Source organism: Microtus pennsylvanicus, chromosome 16 (genome assembly GCF_037038515.1).
Source record: "Microtus pennsylvanicus isolate mMicPen1 chromosome 16, mMicPen1.hap1, whole genome shotgun sequence".
Lineage (NCBI taxonomy): Eukaryota > Metazoa > Chordata > Mammalia > Rodentia > Cricetidae > Microtus > Microtus pennsylvanicus.
This window is the reverse complement of record NC_134594.1, coordinates 12,905,826-12,923,045: the sequence shown is the minus strand read 5'-3', so window position 1 is coordinate 12,923,045 and position 17,220 is coordinate 12,905,826. Positions and strand designations below refer to the sequence as shown.

Here is a 17,220-nt window from a genome sequence, read left to right as displayed (position 1 = left end):
GATGTTACCACAGAGCTGCGAGTATGGCTTGCCTGTGATTCCTGTGCGCTTTCAGACTACTTTGAATACTGTCCTCACAGCTTTGCATTCACTGAGAAATTATCATCTGGCTAGGAAAAACACAAATGTGTACCTTCGACGTGATGGCGTGGTGGTTGTTTTCAGGTCAAATCACTTTCATTAACTGCTCAGAATTACTGGGGGAGTGAGTCTGTAGTTGACTGTGGGTTTTTATCCATTCCCCAAATCGTGAGGGTTCAAGGTCCTGGTTTCACATGGTCTGAAGGCGGCCGGTCTGTCATTGGTCTGCCTGTCCTGAGCATTCGACATGGAGCTCATTCTGGCTTTTTGTTTTGTGGAAATTAAGCAAAAGTTATGCAAATAGTCCACTCTAAAAAGTCTCCTTTTACATGAACACACCGCCAGTGAGCTGGACACTTGGCTCTTTGATGATGAAGACACACATGGAAGTCACAGTTAGTTTGGAGGCTTAGGAGAGCACACAAGGGCTTCCAGAGGTTATAGTAGTCTTGTGCCATTTGATTGAACATCTGGAACAGAAACTTCCAATTACTTACATAACACATCAGCGACAAAGGCTGTGGCATGTTAACTACCCAACGAAGACCGCAGAGAACAAAGGGGCCCAGAAAAGACTTGAGCCTCTGGTCCAGTGCCTTTCTGTGCCCACATAGACCTCTGTGGAGAACCAAACCAGTGCCTAAAGTATTTGGTGAGGGGACCCCAGCAGCGTGCCGATGAGCCCCTCTGCAGCACATCTCACTTCACACTTAGAAACAGGACTGAGAGCACATGAGGCAGTGTTCGCACTGCGATTACATCAGTCTTCTCGTGTCAGAATAGCATCTGACAGCCGTGTTATGTGTTGTCCTAGTGAAGTCTATTCGGAGCATACCAGCCTACCTTGCAGAGACCCTCTACTATGCGATGAAGGTGAGTGGACACCGTGAACCGTCTGTGTAACGAATGTGCCCTTCTCTGTCTGATTACGCTTTAGACAACAACCTGGGAATTCACATCTTCAAATGGGTTGCCTCTCCCTACTAAACTGCTAAACTGAAGTGACTCAGACCAGGGGCGTTTGATGCTGTATGTGAAGACTCAATGCCTGTGTTCTTTCTCCTCTAAAGGGTGCTGGGACGGATGATCACACCCTCATCAGAGTCATGGTGTCGAGGAGCGAGATTGATCTGTTTAACATCAGGAAGGAGTTTAGGAAGAACTTCGCCACTTCTCTGTATTCTATGATCAAGGTAGAGCTTCGTCTCACATTAGAAACTCAGAGCCAGACCGTAGGCAGCATGCAGGAAACGGGTGAAAGAACCCTCCAGTTCCTGTGCTTATAGGGTTAGAGCTAGGGGTTCTGAGGAGGACAAAGAAAGAGTCGGATGTCAGGCCTGACCATGGTCCAACAGAGCCAAGGCTTTGCCCATGGCTAGAACATGTCCTTCTGTGTTCATCGGCATCAACTGTCTCTGTCAACACTTCTCTCTCCTCGCTTTTTCTCTGGTGTCAGGTCATATCTGCAGCAAGGGACCAAGGCAACACAGCCATCACTGTAAAAGGGAAGCAAGTCTGACCTTGGAGTTTGGCCACGGGTCTTTTGACAGGCTTTCCTGTGGGAACATTAAAGTTCCTGTGGCCTGTGTGTAGAGCAGGGTCTCGGTTTAGCAAAGCTTTGTCCTTAATGTATGTGCTGTGTGTGTGTGCACTCGCTTGGACTGAAGGGCTCTAGAGAGTCGGCACACTTCAGACACTAGTACTTCACACATACTTGGGGCTGAGGCCAGCTTGAGGAAAGCATGTTGTGTGCTTGTGTCTGAGGCAAAGCCCTAGCACCCAGGTGGGCCTGTACCTTCGCCTTTGTTAGCCTGAGAGAAACTGGGAGTCTGTTTGGAAAGTGTGATGATCTTAACATACTTGGGAAAGTTTCCTTGCTCTCTCTTTTTAGATGGAAGAACATACTTCACTGTAATTAAGAGAACAGCTCTTGAGGGGTCAAATTAGAAAGTTAAACCAAGCAACGTTGCTAGGAAATTCCCTGCATAGCATTCCTGTTGCAGGAGTCATGAGGAAAAGTCCCCAGTTGGGAGAAAAGTCATAGCAACACAATCTGTGCCCAGATAGCTCCTGATCTCTTATTTCCTGTGGCGTTTGTGAGTCATCGAGCTGTGTCTGGTTCCAGGGCGACACATCTGGAGACTATAAGAAAACTCTGCTGCTACTCTGTGGAGGAGAGGACGACTGAGAGACCAGGAGCGCATGGTGCCGCCGCCGCCATCAGCTGCCCTCAGCAACTGCAGCCTGCTCACCTTCCTGTGCCTCACAAGCTGCCTTACTAGTGCGAGCATGCTAATCACCATTGTGTCACAGATGACAATGGTGGCACGACCTCCTGATCTCCCTGTTGACTTAGTGCTGGCCTTAACCCCTGTGTGTGTCTAAGTCTGAGTTATTAATATTGTCTGTAGTGAGGGCAGATTGCTTTTTATAATCTTTTTAAAGCTTCTTTTATATTAAGTTAATAACTGTATTACCTTGATCGGAACCTTAGCCGTGAAATTGTGAACTCCTGGAAATGCTGCCAATCAGGCTCAGTGCTTTATCAGACCTACGACATTATGAAGGTCATATCAGGAAGTTTAATGACAAATAAACAAACATTCCCTTCCCTCGGAATCTGGTGTGCTTCGACAAAGCTCATCTAACATTGATGCTCTTTTGAAACCTGGCACTTGACAGTGGCATTGGTAAAAGCTAAAATTATAGTACATCTTGGAGCACTGAAAATGCAGCCCTGCCTGCAAACCAAATTTCCTAATGGAGCAAGATGAAGGATGGTGAAGGCATGGCGGGGGGGGGGGGGGTTGGGGAGGTGTCTGGGCTGGGCGTGGGGTGGAGTGGGACGCAATGCATTTGTGCGCACGTGTGTGGAAGGGTGTGCGTGCGTGCATATGTGCGTGTGCCTGTGTGTAGGTGGGTTTGTATGTGTGTACGTGTGTGTGTGTGTGCATGCATACATGTGTGGGGTGTGTGTGTGTGTGCATGTGCCTGTGTGTAGGTGTGTGTGTGTGTGTGCATACATGTGTGGAGGGTGTGTGTGTGCATGCATATATGCCTGAGTGTGTGTGCGCGCGTGTGTGCATGCATACACGTGTGGGGGGGGTGCGTGTGTGTGTGTGCATGCATACATGTGTGTGTGCATGTGTGCGTGTGTGTTTGCGTGTGTGTGTGCATGTGTGCGTGTGTGTTTGCGTGTATGTGTGCATGCATACATGTGTGGGGTGTGTGTGTGCGTGTGTACGTGTGTGTGTGTGCATGTGTGTGTGTGTGTGTTTCCTGGTGATGAAGAGGAAAGAGGTTTATTTCCTCATCAGCTCAGAATCCTGTGTGCTTCTTACTAGCAGAAAAAGTACTTTTGCACAATCTAAAATTTCAGAGTGCTAGCTTTGACTTTTGCTCTTTGCCCTCTCTCCTATGACGTAATAGCACAGACAGCATTTTTAGAAGCATTTCTTCAGCTTTCCTAATCTTTTCCTTTCAGTTTCCTGCATCCAGGGTGCTTTTTTGTGGAGTTATTTGCTATTTGTACTTATGCTACTTATTCAGGGTTACCTTTTTTCTTCTAAGTAAAATATTAATCTTCCTTCAAAAAATTTAAATAACAGCAATCTTTTTACAGCCCTCAGTGCTCTACAAAATCACTAAGGAAATTGTAAAAATTGTGTGTGAGATCACGGAAAGTTGGGTTTCCCCTCCCAAACTCCACAGGCGCAGATCCACGTTCCACATTTCATGCATAAGCTGGGCAACAAAGGCTGACGTACTCAAGAGCCCCGAGCCGGGCGTGGTGGCTCACACCTGTAACTCAACACAGAAAGTTGAGATAAAAGGGACAGCTGGGAGTCCCAGGCCAGCCTGGGCTACAGTGTGAACTCTATTAGAAAAAGAAAAATAACTCTTTTGGCTTTAAATAAAGATGGAAACACTTTGCCGTGTGTTGTATTTATCCAGTTTGTAACCCTGCCACGGACCGGCTCAGTGGAGCCACTTAGACTGTGGGAGAGGCAGGGTCTTGGTACTCAGGAGGGCACGACGTCGGCGATGACAGACAGACACAACTCACAAGAGAGTGGTTTGAATCTGCTGTGATTTTACTGAATTCAGGTACCTCCGGTCATAGAGGTTCCTGATCCTAACAATTCAGGACAGATGCTGAGACAATGTGTGGCCTTGAGCTTTAAGGAGATAGAGCAGTTGAAAGAGGCCGTGGCAGCATACGGTGCTCAGGCTCCCTTTACTCTTGCCATGGTAGAATCTCTTGCAGCATTGAATCTTACACCTAGTGATTGGCAGCAGCTATGCCGTGCAGTTCAATCAAGAGGAGATTACTTATTGTGGAGGGGAGAATATCAAGAAAATTGTTTACAAACGGCTTAAATGCTCAAGCGGGACTGGCACAGCGCAATCTAGACATGCAAACTGGAGCAGGAGCTTAGGCTGACTTGGCCCATCAAATTGTGCTCGATCCTGCCGTATATCTCCAAATGGCCGCTGCGGCTACCAAAGCTTGGAAAGCCCTGCCAAACAGGGCTGCGGGGGATCAGCTGTCCAAAGTTTGACAAGGGCTTTCAGCACCATTTCAGGACTATGTGAATAGGCTATTGCAGTTAGCCGGGAAATTGTTTGGTGATATGACCACAACTATGCCCAATAGTTAAGCAACTGGCATTTGAGAATGCAAATAAATACTGTAAGGAAGCCTTGAGGCCACAAAGGGTAAAAAGCTTAAATGATAAATTCAGATCTGCCGGGATATTGATGGGCACTTCATTCAGGACCAGGTGATTGCCGCTGCCAGGGCGAGGACCACGGACAACTGGGGATAAAACCTACTTTAACTGTGGTGCCCTAAACATAAAAAAAATGTCCACAGCTCCCTCAGGGAGCTACCGCCAGACCAGGAAAGTGCCCACGGTGTAAAAGGGGGGCCCATTGGACAGATGGATGTTACATACCTGCCCGCCGCAGGGAAACTTAAGTTTGTCCGTGTATCAGTAGACACCTTTTCAGGAGTAATTTTCACATCCTAGCATTCGGAAGAACGACCAAAAGATGCCATTGCACACTGCCTATCGGCTTTTGCCTATATGGGCAATCCTGAGGTTATTAAGACAGATAATGGGTGTGGTGTGTACTGGTTAGTTTTTTTGTCAACTTGATACAAGCTAGGGTCATTTGGGAAGAGCTATCTTCAAATGAGAAAATGCCTCTATCAGATTAGCCCGCAGGCAAGTCTTATAGGGGCATTTTCTTGGTTAATGATTGATAGAGAGGTCCCAGCTTGCCGTGGGCAGGGAGGACTTTTAACAAGGTTTTCAAAAGCTGCTGAGGTCAGGCAATGGGTGGCAGAGTCAGATCCTCTTCAGGAAGGTCCCATGAGCCCCAACATAGGGCTGTGAAAGGAAGCCTCACTCAGGATGTCAGAGAGCCAGGATTGTGGGGTGTTCACTGAGAAAGCCGTTCTAAGACAGGCTGTGTGTGCTGGAGATAGAGCAAGAGAGGCAAGGCCAGTGGAGACCAGAGGACACTACCACGGTGTGAGATGCTTGGAATGGAGCTATGGGATTTGTTTCCCATGCTGGGTGCAGTCCCGGCCTATGCCCTATTTTCCCTTTCTGTCACCATATTCCTTTCCTCTTAGAATGAAAACTTTCATTTTGTGCACTGTAAATCAGAAATAGTTGACTTAGTTTTTAACTTTACAGGTTATCACAGCTAAGAGACTGCCTTGGGTATCACCAGAGACTTTGGGCTTTTGAGCAATTAGATCTCAAACTGTTTAGATTTGGGGGACTCTTATAGATGAACTAAATCTACATTGCTCCATGAGATGATCACGAGTCTTCGAGGTCCAGGGGTGGAATTTTAAAGCTTAAATGATATGTCTGAGTGTGCAGCAGACAAGGGTGGACTTGAGGTGTTTCATCTTCATTGCCGGCCTACCGAGACCTGGAATCACCTGGGAGACATACACCCGAGTGTGGTGGTAAGGGCGTGACCAGATGGCAGGTGCAATCTAGGGGGGAAGATCTGTCTCGAATGTGGGCAGCACTGTGCACGGATTGCCTGTCTTAATGAAGAGGAAGGAGGAGCACACCTGAACATCAGCACTCACCTCTCTCTGGCTCTTGACTGTGGACATAGTGTGACAACTGTTTCACACCCCCACTGCCTTAATTTCCCCTCGTGACAGACTGTGTCACTTCTCTAATTGTGGGCTTTGTCAGGAGTTAGTCCCAGAAATGATGCAGGGATAGATGCAGCCCCTTTGGTGACATGCCTCTGGATGGCCGGCTTGATACTGAAATTATTTGCTATGCTTTTAAATTCGCTCTTCTATTTTATTCTTGGGAAATAGATATGGTTTATGTTTGGGGTTATGTTTTAGTTTTGGCAAAGAATATATTCTTATTACTATTTTTCATCTATTAATTCTTTTGATTCAGTTTTCACTGATACATAAAAACATTCCGATTGTACATATGAAAGGAGTCCCATGTAATATTTTCATATGTGCACACAGGCACAATGTTTAAATCAGGATAAATATATACATCTGCTAACGAATCCTATTTTAAGGTAAACAAATCTCAGAGGGCCCACAGTAGTACCTCAGTTGGTAAAGTACTTGCCTCACAAGCATAAAAACCCAAGTCAGTCTTCCAGAACCCACCTAAAGAGCCAGTCATGGCAATGCAGGCTTGTAATCCTAGGCCTCACAGGCCAGTCAGCCAACCTAGCCATACTGGAAAGGTCCAAACCAGTGACTGGCCCTGTCTCAAGAATCAAGGCTCCTGAAAAGTGATACCCAAGGTTGACTCCTGGTCTCCCCATGCACAAGCGCCCAGGTGCAGCAGACATACACCTGCACACACACGCTCACTCACAAGCATTTGAGAACTCTTTCTTCTAGCTTTTTGAACCTGGCAGCACACTATTGTAATTACATTTGCCTACCACACAATAGCACACAGGAACTCCATGCTCCTAGCCAACTAGAGCACAGCACATGTTAAACCAAAATATGAATATTGGGGGCATCTTCTTGTAGTTACAAGACATCAGGTTGTTCATTTCCACAGTGCTAACCTTAGGTACACAGACGTTTCTTCTCTGTAGGAGAATAAAGAGGGATGTAGGATGCTTTGGTTTTCCTCTAGTGTGGCATGGCATTTCACAGAAATCTGATGTATTCCTTGTTACTTTCATTATAGACTGGAAGCATGCCACTAACATTCAACATTCAGGCCACATTCAGTAGTGTCCTCCTGGCAGCTCTCCTTGACTCAGTTCCTCTAGCCAATGATCTGACAAGTGTCACAGTTCCAAGTCCCTCGAGAGCTACAGTGCCTGACCACATTGCTTTTGTATACATCCCTGTTAAGAGAAAGTGAAACTGTGGACAATGAGAACTAGAGCAACTGGAGAGTTCTCAGGTCAAGCACTGGCACTGTATCCGACTCTGTTCTCTGCTCAGAGTGCCCAGGAATGTGATCTGCCACCAGGGGAAGACTTGACAACAAGCTGACTTTGAAACTATTTTTTCAGTCACTCTGTGTATGCTTACTGAATTGGCAGTGGGGTGTGTGTGTGTGTGTGTGTGTGTGTGTGTGTGAGAGAGAGAGAGAGAGAGAGAGAGAGAGAGAGAGAGAGAGAGAGAGAGAGAAAGAGAGATCAGATGTAAGCCATTTTTTACTGGAGACCTATAAAATTCGAGGATTTGGTCAATACAGGGAATAGCCCATTTGAGACAACAGGAGTCCTAGCCTTGGCAATGACCTCAACATGTTGGGCTCTCATGTAGGTTAAGTGTCTGCTCCCAACATTTCAAGGTGACATGTATCGAATAAAAGATGCTTCGAATAGCACTAGATTCTGTAAGCTTCACCAAGACAGCTCTGGCTTTAAAATGAAAGTGAAATAGAGACTAGAGTTTAGTTTTGTTGTGGGATTTATCCTTTACTATTTTATTATTTGATTTATTTTGAGATGCTTTTAAAAACTGGTAGATGTTTCTATTTGCTCAATTCCTTTTTTAAAGATTTCTTTTTAATGATGTGTATACATGGGTATGTGGGTATGTGCACATAATTGCATATGCCTTTGGAGGCCAGAAGATGCTGCCAAATCCCTTGGAGCTAGTTACAGGTGGTTGTGAGCTAATAATGTGGGTACCGAGCACTGAAGCCAGGTCGTCTAGAAAGCAGTTTATACTCGTGACTACTGAGCCTCCTGAGCCATCTCTCCAGTCCCTGAAGTTTCTTATGAAAGCGAAAGTAGTTGACTAGCCTAAGGACCTCCGTGGAAAGGGAGTCTGTAGAGTTGGGGTTCTCACTGCAGTCTGGTTTTGTGTGCAGGGAGGAACCCATAGAATGTGAGGAGGAGAGACTACATTGAATTTGCCTGGTGTGCTGGCTTTCTCCTGGGGGACCTTCCTTTCTTGTTTCCAGAAATTCTGTCAAAACACTTCAAGCAAAAGGAAAGGTTTCATTCCCTGGTAAGTATGCAGGGCAGTAATGAAAGCTTTCCCATTTAATAATAAGCATTCAAAAGATTTGAAATTACTAAAATTGTTCAAAATTCCTAGGCTGTTTAAACTGGTATTTGTAAAAGTTACCATAAATTCTATTTCAGTAGGATGGAATCTGACAGGTAACAGAGACACCCACTAAAGGAAGTCCTGTGTGGCCAGGCCCATATCCCTTGGAATCTGACAGAGTAAAGACCTAATTCTCCACCCAGGGGAATACTATGCACTGCTTTAGCAATGAGACACGAGAGTAGTGTGTGTTTGGTGCCCAAATGTGACGACCAAAGCATCTTCCTCTTACTGTAGCCTCACTCCCACTCACCTGATGGAGAAACACTGTACATGCACAGATACACAACGCACTACACACATGTATGAACACATACATGGACGTGCATACACATCCATGGTTTAGGGGTGCACAATCTGCAAATAGCCTAGAAAGCATTGGATCACATGGATGATGCATTCTTAATTCTTATTTTGCATGTCGTTCTGCCCTGTTTTGATGTTTGTGTATCAATAGAATTTGCTCTTTTAATTGAGCTAGTGAGGTGATAAATGTCCAAGAAAGTGCCCCCCCCCCTCTCTCTCTCACACACACACACCATTGAAGGCGTAAGTCACAAAACAATCCCACACCAGTTTGGAATTATGATTAATAGGGTGCTATTTATTTAAAGGGGAAAAAACTTACAGATCACGGTCCCAGACAACATCCCTCTGCGCAATCAGGAAGGAGTCTAGTCGCTGGAAGCAGAGCAGGAAGTAAGAGAGAGAGAGAGGAGGGAAAGACACAGCTTTTTAAAAAAGAGAGACCACACCCCTATGGGCTGGTATCTCAGCGGCTATTGGCTGGAGGAGCGGAAGAACCTCCCGCAACATCCTATGCCTCCTGGGTCCCTTCCTTTGGGCCTGACTTTTGCTGGCACTATCTGTCACTCTAGAAATTTGTCCCCCATCAGTGGCAGGTCGGCACGTGCACGTGCTTTTGCTCAGCTCCGTTAGTGTTCCAGGCATGGATTTTATTAGACAAGGTGGAAATATTCCTTTGAACACGAGGGTCGGCTAGAAATCAGGTGAGAAGCAGTCTGGAGGGAGAATCTTGACAGCAGGTGCTAACGAGAACACAGTATGCAGGTTGCCCCCAAGTGGGGCAATTCCGATTGTAGACATGTCCTGCATCCTGTGTACTATGCTCCACACAGGGCTCCTTCCGAGTTCACTCAGACAGAAGACACCGTGTAGTGCCACCAGGTGGGATTGTCTCAGCAGTCCCAGCTGGCCTAATTCCTTCAGGCACAGCACCAGTCCCATGGAGATGCATCTCCCAAGTGTTTCCTTTGTGCCAGAGAACAAGTGTAGGTAGGCAGGGATGCAGGTGCCTATATAGCCTTCGTCTTCTCTGTGAAAAGTGAATGTGAAATGTCCAGTAATATTTTACTTAGAAGAAAAAAGGTAACCCTGAATGGGTAGCTTAAGTACAAATAGCAAATAACTCCACAGAAAAGCACCCTGGATGCAGGAAACTGAAAGGCAAGGATTAGGAAAGCTGAAGAAAGGCTTCTAAAAATACTGTCTGTGCTATTACGTCATAGGAGAGAGGGCAAAGAGCAAAAGTCAAAGCTGGCACTCTGAAAGTTTAGATTGTGCAAAAAGTACTTTTTCTGCTAGTAAGAAGCACACAGGATTCTGAGCTGATGAGGAAATAAACCTCTTTCCTCTTCATCACCAGGAAACTCACACACACACACACACACACACACAAAGACACACACGCGCGCGCGCGCACATACACACACGCGCGCACACACACACTCAAACATATCTGCATGCACACACACACGCACACATGTATGCGTGCGCACACACACACACGCACACACACACCCCACACACGTATGCACACACACACACACACACAGGCACATGCACATATGCATGCATGCACACCCTTCCACACACGTGCGTACAAATGCACCTGCATGCCACTCCACCCCAAGCCCAGTCAGGACACCTCCCCAACCCCCCCATGCCTTCACCATCCTTCATCTTGCTCCATTAGGAAATTTGGTTTGCAGGCAGGGCTGCCTTTTCAGTACTCCAAGATGTACTATAATTTTAGCTCTTACTAATGCCACTGTCAAGTGCCAAGTTTCAAAAGAGCATCAACGTTAGATGAGCTTTGTCGAAGCACACCGGATTCCGAGGGAAGGGAATGTTTGTTTGTCATTAAACTTCCTGATATGACCTTCATAATGTCGTAGGTCTGATAAAGCACTGAGCCTGATTGGCAGCATTTCCATGAGTTCACAATTTCACAGCTAAGGTTCTGGTCAAGGTCAGAGTTATTTATTGACTAAACATAAAAGAAGCTTTAAAATGATTATAAAAAGCAATCTGACCCCGCTACAGACAATAACAATAAGACACACACAGGGGTTAAGGCCAGCACTAATGTCAAGAGGGAGATCAGGAGGGTGCACTATTGTCATCTGTGACACATCTGGTGATTAGCATGCTCCCGTGAGTAAGGTAGCTTGTGAGGAACAAGAAGGAGGGCATGGCTGAGGTCACTGAGGGCAGCTGATGGAGGCGGCGGCACCATGCGCTCCTGGCTCCCCCAGTCGTCCTCTTCTCCATGGAGCTGCAGCAGAGTTTTCGCAGTTTCCAGATGTGTCACCCTGGAACCAGACACAGTTAGCTGGATGACTCACAAACGCCACAGGAAATAAGAGATCAGGAGCTATCTGGGCCTCCCCCAAGCTTCTCTTTCTAACCCTTTCTTTATCTCATCTAGTGACCAAATGTGCCTGACAGCTCTCTGCACCTGCCGAAATATACTTTTTTGTACCTTCACATGCAGCAGACACCATGGGGGTTGGGATCTAGCAAGCCTATCCATAAAATTCATAGTATATTATACCGCTCTTTGTCCATCAACATTACCCCTTCTGTTCCCTTGCTCATCATACACCCCCGTGTATGGCAAGGGTTCTGCTGTAGTCTTATACATTCGCATACTGTGCTTCCCTATCCCAGAGCTGTTCCTGAAGAGATAATCCTTGTCTTGTAGATATAAAGAATATCATTATCACAAAAGAGATCGTGCAAAGCCCATATCCTGCATAGCCAGCTAATCGAGAAACCCATCTATGCCTCAACGGCGGCCTATACTGGGCCGTCTGCCATGGACCTCCAGGAAGCCTGGTCCCATAGGACACGCAGCTCCCATCCAGCATAATGGCTTATGTCATGTCACACAGACGACACTGGAGTCGGTGTGGCAATCCCCCAATCATTCCTGAGACCTGAGACCAGGTCCTGAGACCTCCTCACAGTGTCAAGCACCTACCTGGCTTGTTGTTAATCGCTCTCCTCCGAAGTTCCTGAGAGCAGTCTCGTAAGGAGGTCGTGCACACTTACGAGGACGTCCGAGTAAGGCAGATGGATTATCAGGTAGGTCTTTACCTTCTTCAGCGCGGACATGCCGGATGTTGTGGCAAAGTCCCCGGGGAAGACGCTCGTCCACGTGTCCAGGAGGGTGCAGAGGGTGCTGGTGGAAAGGGACAGACAGGGCACCCAGTGGCCTGGACTTTCCTTTGCCACCCCGCCCAAGACTCCGTGCATGTGAGACTGCAAAGGAGAGGCTATCCAGCCCTTAGCCATACAATGAGCAGGGCTGAGAGGTCGGTCCATGGGAGCAGGGAGCTCCATACGCCCCATGCTCAGGCTCTACTGGAGCACAGCTGAGCGAGCCTTCACGCCATGGACTGAGAGGAGGGTAGTAGAGTCTCAGAGGGCCACCGGAGGCCACAGGCTTTCCCCATATCCCCACTTGGCAAGGACCGTGCCCATGCAGTTCTTTTCACCCTCCAGTCAATGCTTAGACCTCAGTATGGTGTATGGTGGTAGAAACGTGGAGCTTGAGCCCCTAGCATCGGCCATCCCTCACCCTTGGTACCCAAGGGAGCCCACCCTGCAGAGCCAAGGCCTTTCTTTCTCATGTTGTAAAGCTCACTTACTTCTTGAGCTGCTCATCCTCCTGGCAGCCGGGGCGGAAGCATGCATACCTGGAGGAGATCAGGAAGTATGTTAACCTGTGGAGTCCCAGTTCCCTACCTAAAAGACATCTGGGGAGCCTGCTGACTCCTGGAGCAGCATCAAAGTCGCAGGTTATTAGTTCACCTGCATTCTGTAGGTGCTTCAAATATGTTTGTGCAGTATGTCTACCCGGACATCTCAGTGGACACAGGTTCGCTCGGATTATCCTCTTCGGGTCTCCACTCAAGACCCATCTCTATCGGGTGCTCCAATATGAATTCTAGAACCTTGTTTACAATGGGAGAAGCGCTTTGACCAATGCTTCAGAAAAACTGGCCAAGGATAGAGAGCTTCCTGAAGGTGCAGAGGACACCCACACTCACACCCATTAGGGTCACAGCAGTCCCTAGGGCCCAACCTGGAGGTAGTAATGTCTGACTACATGCTGCTGGCTTCTGACAAGACTCTAGCAACTAGGTAGGCTCAGAGAAAAGCAGAGGCCTCCCATAAACGACAAGAGGATGGGAGGCCTCTGAGCTCGGAAGTGGGCACTCACCGCCTGAAGATGACATCCAGCACCTGCTCGATGGTGGTATGAGCAGGGTAGGTGCTCAGGAAAGCGATGAGATGCTCGCGGTCCCCGTTCTGAAGGGAAGTGATCAGGTCTTCCACCACTTTCTCCAGATCCCCGAAGTCTAAGATCTTAGGGTCCCCGGAGACTGAGTTCTTCTGGTCCTTCAGCTGGTCCTGCGGGGCGGGGTCTACTGGGTCCCCAGGGAAGGACTCAGTCAGGTCCCCGGGGGCAGGGTCCATCGGGTCCCCGGGGATGGACTCCGGCTGGCCTTGGTCTTCTGGGGCCGAACCCAATGTATCCCCTGTGTCAGCACCCATCGGGTCGCCAGGAGCGGCCTCAGGCTGGTCCTCCGGAGTGGAGTCCACTGGGTCCCCGCAGATGGATTCCATCTGGTCCTCAGGTGTGGAGCGCATTGGTTCGGCAAGGACTGACTCAGTCGGGTCCCCGGGGACGCAGTCTTGCTGGTCCAGCTGGTCCTCCGGGGTGAGACCCATTGGGTCCCCAAGGACCGAATTAGTCGGGTCCCGGGGGACGCAGTCTTGCTGGTCCAGCTGGTCCTCTGGGGTGGGACCCATTGTCCCCCCAAGGACCGAATTAGTCGGGTCCCCGGGGACGCAGTCTTGCTGGTCCAGCTGGTCCTCCAGGGTGGGTCCCATTGTGTCCCCAAGGACAGACTCTGTTGGGGCCCCGGGGACAGACTCAGTTGAGTCCCCGGGGACGCAGTCTTGCTGGTCCAGCTGGTCCTCCGTGGTCGGATCCATTGGGTCCCCAAGGACAGACTCTGTTGGGTCCCCAGGGACGCAGTCTTGCTGGTCCAGCTGGTCCTTCGGGATGGGATCCATTCGGTCCCCAAGTACAGACTCTGTTGGGTCCCCGGGGACGCAGTCTTGCTGGTCCAGCTGGTCCTCTGGGGTGGGACCCATTGTCCCCCCAAGGACCGAATTAGTCGGGTCCCCGGGGACGCAGTCTTGCTGGTCCAGCTGGTCCTCAGGACTGGGGCCCATAGGGTCCCCAAGTACAGAACCAGTCGCGGGCCCAGGTTTCGCGTCTGGCTGGTTCCCTGTGGTGGCGCCCATTGGGTCCCTGGGGCCAGACCCCGGCTGGTCTTCCCATGCTGAGCCCTTCGGGTCCCCGGGGACAGAATCATTTGGGTTCCCGGGTACAGAGTCCTGTTGGTCCTCCGTGCCGGAGCCCATCTGGTCCCCAGGAAGGGAGCCCATCGGGTCTCTGGGGAGGGACTCCAGCTGTGCCTCAGGGGAGGAGACCATTGGGTCCCCGGAGAGGCACTCCTTCTGGTCCCTGGGGGCGGACTCAGTAAGGTCCCCCGGGGCTGACTCCTTCTGGTCCCCAGGGCAGCGGTTCTTCTGGTCTTCTGCCACCTGAGGAGAGATCAGGGTGGGTGGTTCAAACTGGCACAGGACTGCAATTCACGATTGGTTATTTACATTCCACGTTTTCCTGACCCCTTCACTCTGCCACACACCAAGAGTGAAATTTGGGAAAACCGAGATTTCAGAGTGGTTACCTGGCCTACGTTGGCCTGGCTCTCGCTGCCCCTTCTCATTTGGCCAAATGGCCAGAGGTGCTGGCGCCAAGTTCGAACCAGGCGGCTCCAGGCACCTCCTAGACCATGCCTTCTTTTCTTCTTTCTCTCATTACTCACGCAGCAGCAACTCCACCAGCTACAGCAACTCATGACTAATCGTCACTCTTGTCTCAAGACAAGTGAGCCTTCTGGGCTGTCTGTAAGCAGTTGGCTGCCTGGTTGCAGGTTCTGCATTGTGATGTCACTGTTAAGGAAGTGAGGTCACTCCTGGGGTCCCCATGCCTGAGTCTCCTCACACAGGGCTTTCCCAAAAGTCTCTTAGCCCCCCTCCCTCCTTCCACGTGCACAACTTGACACAGATACAAAGGTGCTTCCTATTTCACTGCTCCTAGGGATGTCTGGGTACAGGCAGCACCTCGGCTTTACAATCTGAGCTCCTATTGTTGACCTGCATCTTGGGAAAGCACAAACTCCCAGGCTTGTTTGTGTATGTTTCATGGGTCATAGCTCTGGCCACAAATGTAACCCACTGCTGGGGTGCCAGGATACACAAGTGCAGCTTTGGGGTACCATGAAGTGGAGGTGACAGTGGGAGTGGGGTTCAGGTTAGCCAACAACTGATGGCTGCCACACCTGCAGTTAAGATGGAAATAGCAAGGCAGAGTTGGGATGCAGGGGACTGCAGGCCACTTCTAGTCTGGCGTTATTTACTATGTGACTTGTTATTTTAGAGCCTTCTAGACCAGAGAGAAGTGCTCAAATTGATAAGCGCTTAGATACAGGTTCCCGTGACACTGGGGAATTTCAGACCGTTGTAGCTGTAGAAAGTTGGGAACTACAGACAAGATAAAGACAATAAAGTTGAATTCTACCACTCAGGTCTGTTGACCATTTTAATTTTCTGTAGTCGTTTATTCCCACTTTAGATGTACACCTGATGCGTGCATGTTGACTTTACCCGTTTTCTCTGGCCCCAAGCATCATGCAATATGGTGGTCTGCTTTTTCACTTTTATACGCTAAGCCCATTATTTCATAATCCTCCAAGTCTCTATTTCATATGTCCAATATAATGAGTGATATGTAATTACGGTGAATTGTAGCAGCTTGATGCCTGGTCCTTTTGTAAAGTAAGATAGTTAAAGGTCTCTTTTATTTTCCTTTTTACCATTTGATTCTACTCTGAAGGCAGTCATTCTTTTCCTTCCCACTGTGATGTGTAATTTGGGTATGTGCTGTCAGGGAGCAGGAAAATTAGACTTCTCACCAATTAGCCCACAACTTAGAACATAAAATATGTTTTGATTTGTCTAGTCCTTCCTACCCAATGATGATTCTGTTCTGTACTGTTTTATGTGGAAGGCACTGGACTGTTTCTATAGGTCAGTTGATCTGTAAATGAAAACACTATTTCATTTAGTAGAGATTGAGTGCTTACCAAATGCAAAGGATTGGGTGTGTATATATAATATTTAATATATAAAATGTATATTAAAAGGGAATTTATTACATTATTATTATTTGGGTTGTCCAACAATGACTGTCTTACTGTAGAGACGATGAGAGCCCTGGTAGTGGCTCAGTCCATGAGGCTGGGTAGTCAAGCACCCCGGTCTAGTGCTGAAAACCTGGAGGATTCCTAGAGCTGTCTTGGTGTTTGGTACATGTTGGGATCTGGAGGCATTTGCACCCTAATAACAATGAAGGGATGCAGCAGCAGCAGCAGCAGCAGCAGCAGCAGCAGCAGCAGCAGCAGCAGCAGCAGGTCAGATGAGCTTCCCCCGTGGTACTGAAGGAAAGCAGGCAAAAGCAAGAGCTTCCTTCTACTTCCTTTTGTGAGGCTGCCACAAAAATCTACCACTAACATTTAGGGTGGGTCTTCTCCATTCAGATATCCCGATGAAGAAAATCCCTTATATATGTGACCAGTGGCTTGCCTTTCAGTTGACTCCAGATTCAGTCAAGTCCAGTACCAAAACTAACCATTATGAGCTCCTTCTCACACTACGGCTTTATTACCTTCAGAAGAGATTTAATTTACCAGCTTCCTGTTCTCCTTGTTGTGCACGCTAGACCACAATTGGTTTCTTCTTTCCCTCTCCCATCCAGAATATTTCATTTCTCAAGTCCAGTATCTTCTTTCAGCTAGCATTCATTTGGTATTTGACAATATTGATTGATTACATATTCTTTATCTTGACCTTTATGATACAATATGTCTTTAACCCACCCTTCCCTCCTCTTTTCCTAAGCAAATCTCTGTTCACAGACCCTTGCAGGCAGCAGTGTACTGTCTTTGAGAAGTGATACTTGTGTTTCGCTTGCAGTGATAGCCAGTGCCCTGTCTTCCTGCCTCAGCCTACCTATCTAGGGCCCCGTGTCAGTTCCGTGCCAGCCTCGGCTCCTACAATAGCGCTGGCATTCAGTCAGTCACTGATGTGTA

General features: G+C 48.3%; 1 protein-coding gene and 1 long non-coding RNA gene across 3 annotated transcripts in view; one reads left to right on the top strand and one right to left on the bottom strand.

Moving 5' to 3' along the window:
• The window catches only part of Anxa5 (annexin A5), a 30,299-nt gene extending 27,599 nt beyond the window's left edge, over positions 1-2,700 (top strand). For both annotated transcript variants that reach the window (XM_075951074.1, XM_075951075.1), the window contains exons 11-13: positions 896-954; positions 1,152-1,274; positions 2,207-2,700. In XM_075951074.1, the coding sequence (XP_075807189.1) occupies positions 896-954; positions 1,152-1,274; positions 2,207-2,269 (245 nt within the window). In that variant the 3' untranslated portion in view covers positions 2,270-2,700. The remainder of the gene's footprint in view (positions 1-895; positions 955-1,151; positions 1,275-2,206) is intronic.
• A 9,332-nt stretch (positions 2,701-12,032) lies between these two features.
• Positions 12,033-13,349, bottom strand: LOC142836295 (uncharacterized). The gene is made up of 3 exons (XR_012908041.1): positions 13,215-13,349; positions 12,640-12,687; positions 12,033-12,250 (listed from the first exon to the last, which is right to left on the bottom strand). It is a non-coding gene; the product is annotated as an uncharacterized LOC142836295 (long non-coding RNA).
• Positions 13,350-17,220: the final 3,871 nt, after the last annotated feature.